The 14,489-nt window shown below is 48.8% G+C and overlaps 1 protein-coding gene and 1 long non-coding RNA gene across 2 annotated transcripts; one reads left to right on the forward strand and one right to left on the reverse strand.

The window, feature by feature from the left end:
* Positions 1–2,322: 2,322 nt before the first annotated feature.
* On the reverse strand, positions 2,323–7,990 carry LOC125440147. Its single transcript, XR_007245644.1, has 3 exons — positions 7,855–7,990; positions 7,099–7,165; positions 2,323–3,909 (listed from the first exon to the last, which is right to left on the reverse strand). It is a non-coding gene; the product is annotated as an uncharacterized LOC125440147 (long non-coding RNA).
* Positions 7,991–8,129: 139 nt separating this feature from the next.
* Positions 8,130–13,651, forward strand: HAND2 (heart and neural crest derivatives expressed 2). Its single transcript, XM_048508850.1, has 2 exons — positions 8,130–9,330; positions 12,858–13,651. The coding sequence occupies exons 1-2, from the start codon at positions 8,749–8,751 to the stop codon at positions 12,954–12,956; spliced, it is 681 nt and encodes a 226-aa protein (XP_048364807.1). The 5' UTR covers positions 8,130–8,748; the 3' UTR covers positions 12,957–13,651.
* The last annotated feature ends 838 nt before the right edge of the window (positions 13,652–14,489 follow it).

The raw sequence follows: 14,489 nt of genomic DNA on the forward strand, positions 1-14,489 counted from the left end.
GGACGGGACCCCTCATTTTATGGGCTCAGCTCAGACCTTCTGCTGTGCAGTTCAGGCTGAGGAAACGTGTCTAAGGGGCAGGGGGCTGGGGGTCCCGTGGGCAAGTCAGTTTGGGAGAGGGCGCGGCGCTGAGTCCAGCGAAATGCTGGCTGAGCCTTGAGGAAACTTCTGTCCCTGTCACTGAAGCGGAGGTGATTCCCTGTGGCAGCCCCCCACTTAACCTTATCGACCCTGAAGTAATCCCCCCCAACACACACCGTTGCACTGGGCATTACCTGGCTAGAAGTCTGGGCCTGCTGAGCGGCCTGCTTGGAAAAGGTAGCTCCCAAACCAATGTTCCTACAGTGCTTGGGCCTCTTCTGCACATGCAGAATAATGCACTTTCAATCCACTTTCACAATTGTTTGAAACTGGATTTTGCTATTACACAATAAATTATTTATTTATTTGCCCAATAAAATCCAGCTGCAAAGTGCCTTGAAAGTGTATTATTGATTGAAGTGAATTATTATGGATTGAGAGTGTATTATTCTGCATGTGTGGGAGGGGCCTTAGTCCTGTAGCTATCCAGGACCACAATCCAGCCAAGCCAAAATGCTCGGAAGGAATCGAAGTTCCCTCCAGTAAATGGAACGGGATCAGAAAGGTCGTCCTAATGAAGGCCACGCCAGATTCCCCTGCAAGAAAGAGAACTAGAACAGCTTCCTTCCGACACAGGACACAGGGGTGGCGGTGCCCTACAACTCGCTGAAGTTAAGAGGATTCCCATTCCAAATAGATTCGTGTGCAATCTGAAGTACGCTTACTGGTGGAAGGGCCTTTGAAATCCCTACGATTTACACATGAGTAGGCAGGATCGTGTTGCAAGCCCTATGAACTTCGACAGCACCCGGCCTGTATGTGTTTTAGTGTTTTAATGGCTGAGAAGGGATTTTTGTCTGCACACTTTGACTGTGTGCTGCGCTTCAAATATTTTACTTCGCTTTCCTTTGTGAGTGGCTCCAGCAGGACAGGCTGCATACAGATGCTCTCAATGAAAATCCGTGTGTTGCCTTCGAAGAAAGCAGTACTACTTCCGTGTAAGTGCTCGGAGTCTGTCAGTTACTTCCTGGTCAAGTGTGCCTACTGACTTGTATCAAGTAATCCATCTTCAACTGCGCATAAACGGCAGGCCACAGAATGTAGCTGCCACAGCAGCACACATTATTTATCTTGGTTTTTTCAAAAAGACAGACTAGCAAATTTAATACGTGAATATCAGACCTAAACATTAGACCTAAATATCAGACCTGAAACATTAAAAACTTTAAATGGCAGAGTAGACAAAAGAAACCAGCCATATGGCTGTCGCTTAAGAAAGAGAAAGAGAGTTGAAATAAAGAGAGCAGAGGAAAGCAATTTTGTGGGTCTCCCTTTTTTTCTTCCCTTGATGTTTTTCAATACCTGTAGTCGGGCAGAAGATGCTGCAATTTAACCTCCCCAACACACACACACCTATCTCTCCTCCAATGATAGCTCAGTTGAATGAGAAGTATTCTTTGATTTCCCAACTTTGATTTCCATGGGTCCTGATAGTGTAGGTGGAACCTGCTGGGATTAAATCTTTGGTCCATTCGTTCAAAAATGCCTTTTAAAGGGGGAAATGTGCAACCCGGAGTTCCTCAGCCTCCAACAGGCTGAAAGATCTCCAGTTGTTCCGTCTGCAGGCTGGGAGAAGGCCTTGCTCTGCCCAGCCCAGCCCTCCCCTACCACCCACCCACAAACAGCCCTTTCTACTCCAGGTCTCCGTTGGGAGGGCGGAGATGTCAGTAGGAAGGGAGGGGGCGAAGGAGCTCGCCCCATGTCCCTCGGTTTGCCACAGTTACAGATTTCCGCATAGTTATTTATCTGAAGCTTCTGACTTCAAGGGGTGCAGCTGAAAATAAAGTTGTCACACTATAAGCATAATTTCTTCATTTCAGTGGCATTTCAGGAGAACTGCTCCACATAACAAGAGGCTGCGTAAAACTGCAAGCCACAAACCAGTTAGAGTTACTTTAAAACCATATTGGGAGAGGTGGGGCTGTTTGTTTTCAATTCCCTTTCCTCCAAATAATCTGAAATTCAACTGGAATAATGTGCATGAGATATACTTTTGCAAACTGTTCTGAGATCTACCTTTGCAGACTGCACAGTCCCCTGATGCCCGGTAGGGATAAGCAAGCACAAAAACTGCTGGGAAATCCCATTAAAATCTGTGAGATATATTTGCAAGCAAAGGAGCTTTAAGATTAGGGGCAGAAGAAACACTCCCGCGCACATTGCAACGGAACAAAAGATGAGTGGAGAAAGTGGAATTCTGGGATTCCATCTTGCAATTCTTTATTCTGTTACCATATTGAAAGCAATCCTATAAAAACCGACCGGCACAGTTCCCAGCCCAGTTAAAATTAAGCACTTGCTCTCCATCCTATTATTTCCAGTTAAACACCACTGGACCAAGCAGCTCGATCCTAAAAGTGTATGCTCATTCACACTCAAGAGTTCCATGAATTGTAAATGGCATCTGAATGCGTTTTGAATCGGAGCCTTAGGTGGGGAAACCATCCGTTAATACAATTGGATTTCTAATCTCTGAGTAAAGTGCTACAGGGTTATTGTCTTCTTCCAAAATTCACCTGTTTCCTCGGGAAACTGCACATGAATGAGTATGTGGGACAACAGAGTGATCTCATAAGATCCCTGTGCAGAAAATCCTATTCCTGTGGAGGCAGGGCAATCTAAATGGAATCTCTGTGGTTTCCCTTTGACATCAAACAACCTAGCAGACAGCACGGATCCGCAAGAGCCCAAACCTACACGCATAGCTCATGCCCCTTCCACCCATGCAGAATAATGGATTCTCAATCCACTTTCACAACTGTATGCAAGCATATTTTGCTATTCCGCACAGTGTAAAAATAGATTGAAAGTGCATTATTCTGCATGCGTGGAAGGGGCCACAACTTCAGCTGGCCTTTATTAGGCACATCAGTAAAAATAAAACAAAATACAGGACAGAGTGGGTGTTAAAACAAGACCTAAAACTGGACAAAGTAGGTAAGGTTGGTAAAGAAGAGATGATCAAGCTTCCATTATGTCTTCGACTTGAGCACAGTGGAACGTCATGAATCACCCCGTGGGTCTCCTTGGTCTTGATGCACTTCATAATTTCAACCCAAAGGAGGAGGAGGATCTGAGTCACAGAGGCATTATCTGTTCCGACCCTTGGTATCCCCGGTGATGCCATGCCAGTCCCCCGAAGAGGCATTCTGCATAGATCTTGCTCGATGCACACAGCAAACCAGGCATTCCCCTCCCCTCCCTCCAAAAAATTCACGAAGAGAAACTTTAATGAGCCTCCTCTGTATTTTTAGCAATACTTGAAGGTCTGAGATTGAATGAAGATGGAATCAACTTTGGAGGGCTTTTTCTGATTAACTAAAGGACTATGGGTGGAGGGAAATTAGAAGGCAGGACAGAGAAACAGGCGATGTGTGTGGCTATGGAGAATGTAGGAGCAGGTTGACTGGGAAGACGTACAGTCTTTCTGCCACAGATTTTAGCCTGCCCAGATCCTCTCCAGTGCCTGAAACTCGCTAATCCATCGTTTAAAGGCCCAAGAGGAGTGTCCCAAAGCCAAGGAGTGTCCTGGGGATGCGCCTTGACCTGCACCTTGAGGACAGACTCCTGTTGGTACCTTTGGGCGCCCTCAAGGAAGGGGAGACGAGAGACTCTGCTGAGGTGCGCCCTCCTTAGGTCTCCCTCAGACATGCACTCCCAAACGCTCCACACTCACTCCGGTTTTAGCTCCGGTTTTAACTCAGTCAAGCTGCACTCGATGGCCGGCATGAAGCTGTGGACCCCATTGGGTTGACCCAAAGGTGGCTTCTGCAAGACAGCAAAGAAACAGGCATGGATGTATTTGGACACCAAGTAGTTCTAATAGAAGAGGACCGTGTTCCCCTGTGCCTCTTTTTCTCTCTCTTTTTCCCTTATCTTTTCCTTCCTCAGTCAAAATCCAGATTTTCCTCTCTCTCCCCTCCTTCCTGCCTTTAAAAATCCTTTCTTCTTTCCTTTCCTTTCCTCTCCCCCCCCCCACCCCGCCCCGCATCAATTCTAAGTGTGGACATCTTTTCTTTCCTCCCCCCTCCGCATACATTTTTCTTCCTTCCTTCCTCCCCCCACTCCCATTTATAATTTCCATATCTTCCCTATGGTGTATAATTTGTCTGTCTTTCATCCCGGAAGACAAAATGAGAGCTAAACCTATTGCTTGTTACCCCCGTTATAAAGTTGGAGTGTTGCCATCGACTTGCGTGGAAGATGAGGATCGTCAGAAGGCCGCTAGAACATTTCCACCGAACTGCTTATGGGGAGCATTTGGGTTACTGAGCCAGGAAATCCATGAGGCACATTTTGGTGAAAGGCCAAAAGGCGGGTGGGTTTTTTTGGGGGGGACTCCTCCTTTCGCCTTAATCGCCCTGCTGTTTTCCTGGCGGTTGTCCGCAAGTTTAGGATCGGAGTCAGAGCGACAGATCGCAGGGCGCATATTGATGAAGACGGTTTCGAAGGGAGATTGAGCAGGGGATGGGGGGGGGGGGGGGCTGATCCTTCACAGATCTCGGCCCGGTGGTTTTGTGTAAATAAACCAACAACCTCAGAGAGGTTTGGGCTGCACCTTATTGGCAGGCGCGCAAATAAATAAGCGCAGGAGATTGGTGTAGATGAAGAGGCTCTTGGTCTGGGAGTCTAGATAAGGGATGGGGCGCCTTTCCCTTGAAGTCGGCTGCGCCTGCGATCGGTATCTCTGGGAAGTCTGGGCACTTTTGGCTCCGCTGCCTGCTCGCCCTGCTTCTTAACCCTGGAGATATTAAAGGACTAATCGCAGGCGCAGCTGTCCACCGTAGGGCAGTTGCAATTTTCTCCGAACTGAATTTGGAAATGCCCAAAGGCTGGGCGATTTCACTCCCTCAAGTGGAAAGGTCTCCGGGTGGGAAACGGTTCAGCCCCTGCGAAGTCCGAATGGCTGAATCAAAATTGCACCCAACTACAAGCTGATGCTCTCTGGTCGTTTTCTCTGAAACCAGCAATGGTAGATTCTGCTGCGGTTTTGCATCCCCGGGCACAGCCTCCACACGGATGGCCCAAACCCCGTCTCTAAGACCAGGGGGACTGGACTTGCGAGGAAACGTGTTGGAAGGGAAAACGAAGCCCCACTAAGTGGACCCTCAGAGTCTACACCGCCCTTTTCCTACTTAGAAGGTGCCCATAAAGACCAACTGCTGATCTTCAAATAAAAATGCTTAGGATGGGTCAGGATATGCTTAGGATGGGTAGGGTAGGGATCAACGAAATAGATAAATAACATTTAACTTGGACGTACTTTTCCCATTCTAAACACATTCACCCGGAAGCAAGCCTCCACACGGTCAGTGGAAGTGACTCCCACGCAAATGATACAGATGTCAAAGCCTCAATTGGTAAATAGGATTCCAAGCAAATACAAGGATTTACCTTTGTTCGGGATTGGATTTACCTATTCGGGGCGATTTCATTTTTCATATTTCACTGAGTGCAATCCAGCTCCCATTGAAAACCACAGCAAAAACAAAAATCACAGGCGACTGTAAATAAATGGAATTGCATTCGCTGTCCTTTGTGTGGTACATAACAATGTTACAAGAATAATCTCCATCATCATGAGGATCTTGGATTTAAAGAACCTTGCAATATTACTTACAAATTCCATTATTTTACTCATATATTTCTATGTATAGCAATGCTTTATTACTATTTTTTCTGCTTAGTTTTTCCCAGTCCACACAAACTTTTTGTCTACCTGTAATTCCAACAGGAAGTGATCTGATCCCTGGATTGCGTTTTTCTGTATTCCGTGGCCAAATACTTTTGTGTGCATTCACACAAACATACTTACCAACACGTGTTTATGTCCAATGCAATCACTCTGTCTGAGCAGCTAAAAGCAAAAAAGGAATCTCTCTTGATCTTAGCCTCAGAGGTGAGGGCCCGTTATTCTCAGCTGAAGGCTGCAATCCCCTGCACTCTTACCTGGCAATACCCCAATAACGTGCGGCTTACTCCCGAGTAAAGGTATGGTTTATTTCAGTGACACTTGGTGGAGCGCCTTCACTGCTGCAAAAGAGATCCCATTCCACTCCAACTGCACCTTTTTTAAGACAAGGGGAACGCTCCGGAGAAAGGGGACTGTGTCTCTTGCAGAGGGACTAATCTGAAGAATAGTCCTGGGGCCAAAACAGCTGGAGAGAATGTCAGCCATTGCCCTCAACGTTAGGTGTCTTTACTTGGCTGTAAATCCCATTGAAGACAGTGGGATTTACTTCCAGTTCGAGGAAGAGGGTACAAAGTTGTTCTCTTTTTTGTCTGCCTGTAATTCCAACAGGAAGTGATCTGATCCCTGGATTGCGCTTTTTTGTTTCCCGTGGCCAAATACTACCATCCTCACGTTGTTCTCCAAACTCCAGGAACTGCAGAAACCGGGGGAAAGACTTCTCAAGGGCCTTAGCACTCCTCGCACTTGAGCTGGGGGACAGGGATTTCAACCAGAACAAGACACCCCCTTCTCCTCAAGAATTCCTGCACTGTTTGAAACAACCTGGAATTTGTTGACAAAGTTCTGGTGCTTTTTAGAATTGCGTCCTAACGCACCTCCAGCTCGGCCAGTCCTCCCGCTGGTGACCAGCCATTGAATATGACTGCAGAATTTCTTGGCGCAAACTTTCTACCTCCTTGTTACCAGTTTCCCTGGGCTCCTTTTCCCGATTACAATGTGTTGAACATGCCCCAAGCACAAAGGACTATCTCTAGATCTATTGGCTTTCTGCCGGCCTTGCCTAGTAAACATCTCTTTAATGCCCATAAGTGAAACCCGTTTCCTTCAAGATTTCCTGGGCATTTCTACCATTACTTTCTTTTTTTTACTATTAGTATTATGATTACTGGCGAAACAAGAGAAACGCCAAGAGATCTTTATACATTTGTTAACAGAAAGAAGAATAGAAGCTCTCGACATGTCGTTAAAAAGATTCAGTTACTTACCTAACTGGGCGGGCTAAGTCAAGGAGAAACTGGTCTGATGTAGGGAAAAGTGTGAACACCAAAGGACCTGAAAGAAAACGATTTGAATTGAGATAGTTTTGTTTAAAGCAGCCATTTCCTCCTCAGAGTCCACTCTGGATGAGGCAAATTACTCTGTCTTATAACCAATAAAGGTCTGTTTCATTTTTGCTATTGTGATACCGAATCAAATTACCCGAAATAAATCCTATGTACACAAGTATATCTAATTCAGAGTAAAATGGATTGCAAGGAAAACCCATTAACAATCCAGTAATGGGTGTAAGTATATTACATACGCCCTGCCAAAGACTAATTCACCAACCTACCAGTTCACATTTACTTGAAAATTCACATTTACTTGAAAGTCTTTCTTTAGGAAAATCTAATTCTAAGCTAGTTGTACGGGATGGCAATCTTAAATAGGGAACTGCTACTAATAAGAGTCCATTTTAATGTCCAATTAATGCAACCCTATTATACACACGCACAAACACACTACATTTTTTAAAATGGAAAATTAATAAAACAAAACAGCCATTTAACGATAAATATTATTGGTACTATTAATGCTGTGGCAGCATACAAAAAAAACCCCATGGCATTACATAATTCTGCATGCATTATGTATAGGCAATATATAGGCACATATGCATTCGTGCATTATATTATTGATCGTAACCTTTGAAGTCATGCTACACATATATACATCTCCACACACACACAAGCATAACTTACAGCAAAGCATTGTTAAATACTCGCATTAACCTCTGTCTGTGCCGGAAAGGGGGGGGGGGCTTTCCCCCGTTTGTTTTAATTGTATTACGGATAGGAACAGCAGCCAATCCTAAAAGAGAAGCTGCACAATTAGCAGGAGGAAGATTTGAAAAAAACAAAAAAGTTTTATGGCTCAGAGCGGGAAGCTCCGCCCTCGGTCCATCCGGATTGGCCAGGGGAGCCTCTGACGACATATATTAACCCGAGCTGCCCTAAAGATGTAGCTGTACATGGAGATCAGACTAGGAAATTCGAGCAGTGCCCTGCGCCTTGCTCAGCCCGGAAAGCCATCGGAGTCTTCCTTCCCCCCCCCCCCATCTTCTTCATCCTCCTCCTCCTCCTCAGAGGTGTTTTCAGTCGAAGAGGACTGATCACGGAGTTCCCAGAGGAGCAGACCACCCCACCGGTCCGGAGAAGACTGGAGAATGGGCGCCCTCCTGCTTTAACGCAATGACTCCTCGCCCGTCCAGGGAGGAGAAGCAGCTGCACAGGCCTTCTTCGGCAAAGATCGGGGCGGCTGGGGAGGACCGACTGGAGAAAATGGAGGTGTGAGTGCAGATCTCCCGCAAGCCCCCAACCTTTCGCTGAGGACGAGACGGTCGCCCAGGAAGGACAGCCGGGGCAGATCTGTGCGGCAGGGAGCCCTACTTTGGTGCGGGAGGGGGCAGCTCCCTTTTGTGGCTTGTTTCGCAGGGTCCCCGCATGATTGCGGAGGGAGACCCTGATCCTGCCTGCGGGGGCCTCGGGGGACTGCGCGGCGGGCAGCCTATGGCGACCCCCTCGTGCTGAGGCCAACGGGCGCTCTGTGCTGGACAGCCGAGAGCCAGGGGCTGCTGGGCGCCTGGGGGCCCGGCGATGAGTCTGGTGGGGGGCTTCCCCCACCACTCGGTGGTCCACCATGAGGGCTACCCCTTTGCCGCCGCCGCTGCCGCTGCTGCTGCCGCCGCCGCCAGCCGCTGCGGCCACGAGGAGAACCCCTACTTCCACGGCTGGCTGATCAGCAGCCACCCGGCCGAGATGTCGCCGCCCGACTACAGCATGGCGCTCTCCTACAGTCCCGAGTACGCCAATGGGGCGCCGGGCCTGGAGCACCCCCACCACTACGTGGCCGGAGTGGCCCCCCCGGGCAGTGGCGGCGGGCCGCCGGGCCTGGAGGGCATTGGCCCCCGGCCGGTCAAGCGCCGCGGCACGGCCAACCGCAAGGAGCGGCGCAGGACTCAGAGCATCAACAGCGCCTTCGCCGAGCTGCGCGAGTGCATCCCTAACGTGCCGGCCGACACGAAGCTGTCCAAGATCAAGACGCTGCGCCTGGCCACCAGCTACATCGCCTACCTCATGGACCTCCTGGCCAAGGACGACGCCAACGGCGAGACCGAGGCCTTCAAGGCCGAGATCAAGAAGACCGACCTCAAGGAGGACAAGAGGAAGAAGGAGATGGTCAGTCGGGACCGAGGGAGGAGGGAGAGAGTGAGGGAGGGAGACGGGCGACGCGGGCACCTCCGGGCTACCCCAGGCGCACCTGGGTCTGGCCTGCTTTCCCAGAGCCATGTGGTGCCTGTTTTTCTCAGAAGTAAGCTCTCTTAAGGTCAGTGAGGCTTACTCCCAGGTAAGGGTGCGATGGATTCCAGTCCGCGATGCCTTTCTTTTAGCCGCATTGAACTCCTCTCTCAGGGTCGGCCTACACTGGGGAAGCCTGGCCTAGTAAGTGAAGGACACTCCAGAGGGGATTCTGACTGGGACTGTTAGGAGGAAAGCGGGTTGCATAACGGCAAGCGAAATACGGCACGGGAGAGGGATCGTTGAGTGTCACTTCTCTACCTAGGCCCCTTCTGCAAATACAGAATAATGCATTTAAATCCACTTTCACAATTGTTTGCAAGTGGATTTTGCTGTTCCACACAGTAAAATCCAGCTGCAAAGTGCACTGAAAGTGGATTGAAAGTGCATTATTCTGCATGTGTGGAAGAGGCCTTAGTGTTCTGCAGGCAGAGGATTAGCACCAACATTTTAAGTACATTCACTTGAGTGCGAATCCTGTTCTTTCTTCCTAGTAGAGGGCTCTTGAGGACCTCCTCATTTTAGGCGCTTGTTCCGGGTTACTGAAATCTGGAACCCGCAGTTTTCTTCATGGAAAGGGCTGCGCCTAACATGTGAATCTTTGGGCTACCTGTTTCCATTCCAGAAAGCAGAGAACTGATTGTCTTATGCTCTTTGCTGTGGAAGGAGTGCACTTATTTGGAAGGAAGGTTGTTTCTCTTAAAAGGAAAGTGGGTTTCTAGGGAGAAACGTGGCCAGCAGCAGCAACCCCACACCCCTCAACTGAGAGGTGGGGGGTGTTTTGAAATCCTTACAGGGCACTTAAAAAATGACTTGGGCAGGAAGTCCGATTGAATTAAACACAGCGTTGCCCGCTTGCCTTGCATGATAAACGCCATTGATGTCAATGGAGCTGGCCTCAGTGCCCAGGAAGTGTCCTGAGCAGGCTCGTTTGCTCCATAGAACTGCTCCATAGTATGCAGCCGTCATGCCCAAAGGGCAGGCCTGTTCAAAGGCAATGTGCAAGGAATTGTTTGGGGTCTGAGAGGTAGCAGCGGGAGAAATGGAACCCCCACCCCGCTGCAGCCCTACAAAATTAACAAAGCTGTGCTTGCCTGAATCCATAGGTTTACATAGGTTTACAGTGTAATTCTTTAGAATTTGTTCCAATTTTCAACTGCCTGAGGCACCCTGTGGTCATTTTGTGGGCTGTTTTTTTCAGTGAGTTAGGCCTCCAATCCACAATGCAATTGGTTTAGGGTTACCCCAGATGTAGTACACTGTGGATTGAGGCCCTTAGCTGTATACTGCAGACCCCTTCTCAGGCGGAGGTCTTGCTGTCCTTCACATAACTCTCAAAGGAAAATTAGGACATTAATATTCTGAAAATTCCCCACAAGCACAAAGCCCTGCGGATCTTAAAGCAGGCGCAGAGCCATCGCTTGGAAGCGCCGGAGGAAATTGCCTTGCCGATTGCACGTTGATAGTGTTTGTTGCTAATAGTTTTATTTCTGCGACTGTGAGGCTGCAGATTCTTGTCTCTGGGATCCCTCGTCAAGCACAACTCAGTACTGATTTCTATTAATTCTCATTGAGATTTACTTACTATTATCACCCTGCCTTCAAGCCTGCATTATCACAACCGGCTTGTTTCTTTTCACCTCTTATTTGGCTTAGGGTGCAAGAGGGAATTTTGTGCATCTTCTGAAGTTTACTCAGCAACTTTCTTGCAAACGTCTGGTGAGGATCGTTTCTTTCCTCTATTAGTAATGCACAATATCTTTCCCTGTTGCTTTTATGCTAGCCTTCACGTGCAGAATAAAACATTCAGGAAACTCTGTGCTTGAAAAGGATGAGGGCGAAGAGAAAATTAGCAAAGACTGGGAAGCTTTCGTCTCAGAAGGAGAAAATTCTGGCGCCCCGGGCTCTCAAAAACACATCCAAATCCAATTCCATCCCAAGTTAGGTTCCAAGGACCTGCTCATAGGTTTGAATCAGCTTACGGTAAAACAGTACAATAGCATTTCGATGGGAGAACACGAGTGGATTGGGTCGAAAACGAAGCTGAATGCGCATACAAGGGAAATATCGTTTCGTGTGGGTAGAAGAGTGAGATTCCAGTCCAGTCCCACACTAGAGAGTCACAAAATGTCGAGAGCTTCTTCAGATACAAAAAAAAAAAAGCCTCGTCACAAAATAGGGTCTAACAAGGTTGCGAATTACACGCCCAGTGTTCCTTTCCTAAATACTTTCATTTGGAATTTACTCTTTCAGGGTCCTGTTTCCAAGCCAAAGAATGCAGGCTCTAAAACCCCTGCAATTTCTCAGAGATCCTCTTGCACCATACATATATTTCCACGACACTTCTCATCCCACACTTGGGAGGAGAAAGAGCTTTTCCTGAGAACGATGTCTTGGGAAGGTCGGCAGGCTCCAGCGGGCACACTCCGAGAATCCCCGGCCGACAAATGCAGAGTTTTGCATTTGCAAAGAAGACTCGCTGGAGCCGCTTCCCCTCCCGCGGACTAGTCTGTGTCACAGGCGCGGATTAGATCAAGGAACGTGTTTGTCACCCGGCGAGGGACGGTTGCAGCGCGCGGCACAGATGTGGGGGGAAAGGATGGGAATGTTTATGCACAGTAATGTGGAGGCTGTTTTATCGGGACTGAGAGCCATTTCTCCACAGCCTGTGCATTTTATATAGATATAGCCCCGCACTGCCTCAACTCTTTTGGGAGACCATACACATTGAGCATGCCTAGTGTGGCCGGAGGTCAGTCTCTTGAAGGTACTAGAAAGTCCTCATGTGTGCCCGCTTTTTATTCTGGCTCTAGCACCCAAAATAGAGAGACTTCGATCCCAGCAACGTAATTTTAAAAGCACTTCCCGGGGAAGTAAGCCCCAAAGACCAGAGCTGAGTAGGATCCCGAGTAGCCGTACTTAAGGACCGTCCTCTTGGTGTGTATCTGTACTCCCACTGGTGGGGCAGGTCGATCCCGAAAACTGTTGAACCGGAGCTGTGTCCTACCCATAATAACGGCTGCTTAGATTTCATTCGTGCTTTGGGATGATTTCCCTTTGTGAAGGATCAGCCTCAGCAGACCGAAAGGCGGCACTCCTCGGCCAGAGAGCAATCCGGAGTTAGCCTCTCCTAAACCCACTGACTGCACGGGGTTTAGAAGCAGGCAACTCCGCGGCAGGTTTGCCCTATGAGAAGGTGCACAGTGCCGGGAGGCCTCTGGGCAGGCCTGGGCAAAACGACCGGTTCAGAAACCGACTGGAGATCTTGAGGGTGGGCTGGTGGTTTCTCTGCCTCTGGGGCAAAAGGTGCGCGGGCGGGACCTTTCCGACGCGCCCCCGCCCCCAGACCCCCTCCGAGGCCAGGCTCTAACCCCCCGGCGCCTCTTCTTCGCCTCTTCTCTCCGCAGAACGAGATCTTGAAAAGCACCGTGAGCGGCAACGACAAGAAGACCAAAGGGCGGACTGGCTGGCCGCAGCACGTGTGGGCTTTGGAGCTCAAGCAGTGAGCAGCGCCGCCGCAGAGAGGCCCGGCCAGGACTCGGGGCCCGCGGGCTGCTGAGCCAGGGACGCCCGGCGGCGGCAGCGGCGGAGGCGGCGGCGTGGGACTCGTCGGGTTTATTTATGTGCAATTTCCCTCCCCTAATCTCCCCCTTTAAAATGTGGATCTTGGAAGGAAAGCATTCCATATTTGAATCGACGAAGAGGAAAACTCCGGCGTGGTGAGGGGTAATGTGGTCTCCGTCGTTTTCTCTTTCTCTATCTATCTATATATATATATTTGTCGTGGATGCTCTTTGGCTTTGTTTGTATAGAACACCCGAGACAACAAGAGGAAAAGGCAAAGCAACAAAAACTCGCTGTGTGTGGGTGCGTGTATGTGAAGTGTAGCTCTCTTTGCGACCTGCCCTCTTTGTCCAGCATGTGGGATGGGAGGCCAGGGCTAAGCAGTCCCCCTGCTCCCTACCAAGGCTTCCTTGCTTGGGTAGAGTCCGGAGGCTGGGTGGGTGCTGCTCTCCTCCTGGCCTGCCCCTAGTTGGAAAAGGTTCCCCCCAGACAGCCCCTTGTTCATGTGCACTTCGGCCCTCGAGGAAGAGAAGACCATTAGAATTAGGCAAAGTATCGTGGAGTGGAATTAATATTTTGAAAGGTGTAAACGCTGTAACTATTCAAATAAACCACTGTGTGTGTTTTTTTACTAAAAGTGAATGGTCCCTCTTACTGAAAGTGAACGGTCCCTCTAAAAGTGAATGGTCCCTCTTACTGAAAGTGAACGGTCCCTCTAAAAGTGAACGGTCCCTCTAAAAGTGAATGGTCCTTCTTATACATAGAAACCTTGTCTCCTCGTAGGCCCCAGGTCGAAGGAAGCGAATAGGGTGCTCTTACCAACTCTTTCTCGAAGTAAGTGCTACTGAATAGGCCTGAGTATATCATAGTAGACCTGCTTAGGATAGCATTTTTTGTAATCCAAGCGCCACCAAAGGGTGCCATTTTATGCGTGGTTATTTGGAAGAACTGGGGGGTGGGGGGATGGATTTACTTCCGAGGAAACACGGGCACGGGTTGGAGCCGCCAGCTTCCCTTTGGAGAAAGAAGACTTGACCACGTGTAGGAGAAACATGGAGGGCAAGAATATTTCTAGGGGTGGGTAGCTCTGATCTTAAGCACTTTTATTCCGAAGGAATTTGCACCCAGACGAAGAGGAAAGACTGCCTTTGCATTGGGTTAAAATAATATTTATTTGTTTCGAATATATAGTTACTTATGTGCAGCGCTGGATCAAATCAGAAGCAAAGTTTGGTTGTGTTTTTCTGGAGAAAAGTTTTTTTTAAAAAACTGAAACAGGAATTCTTTGCAAGGTCGCTTTCAAAGTGTTTGGAAGGATACTAGGGAAGAAAGCTAATTCTGATTTGTTCTCGTTGTTTTCTGCTTCCCAAAGCTGGCCGCTTTCGCCCTCATTCTTTTCCGCGCCGAGGGCACTCGCTCCGGCAGAGCGTTGGGCCGAGCGGCCTATGACGCGGCCTCCGCCCCCCTGCCTGTTG

The sequence above is a fragment of the Sphaerodactylus townsendi genome, linkage group LG10, assembly GCF_021028975.2.
Source record: "Sphaerodactylus townsendi isolate TG3544 linkage group LG10, MPM_Stown_v2.3, whole genome shotgun sequence".
In the NCBI taxonomy this organism is placed as follows: Eukaryota; Metazoa; Chordata; class Lepidosauria; order Squamata; family Sphaerodactylidae; genus Sphaerodactylus; species Sphaerodactylus townsendi.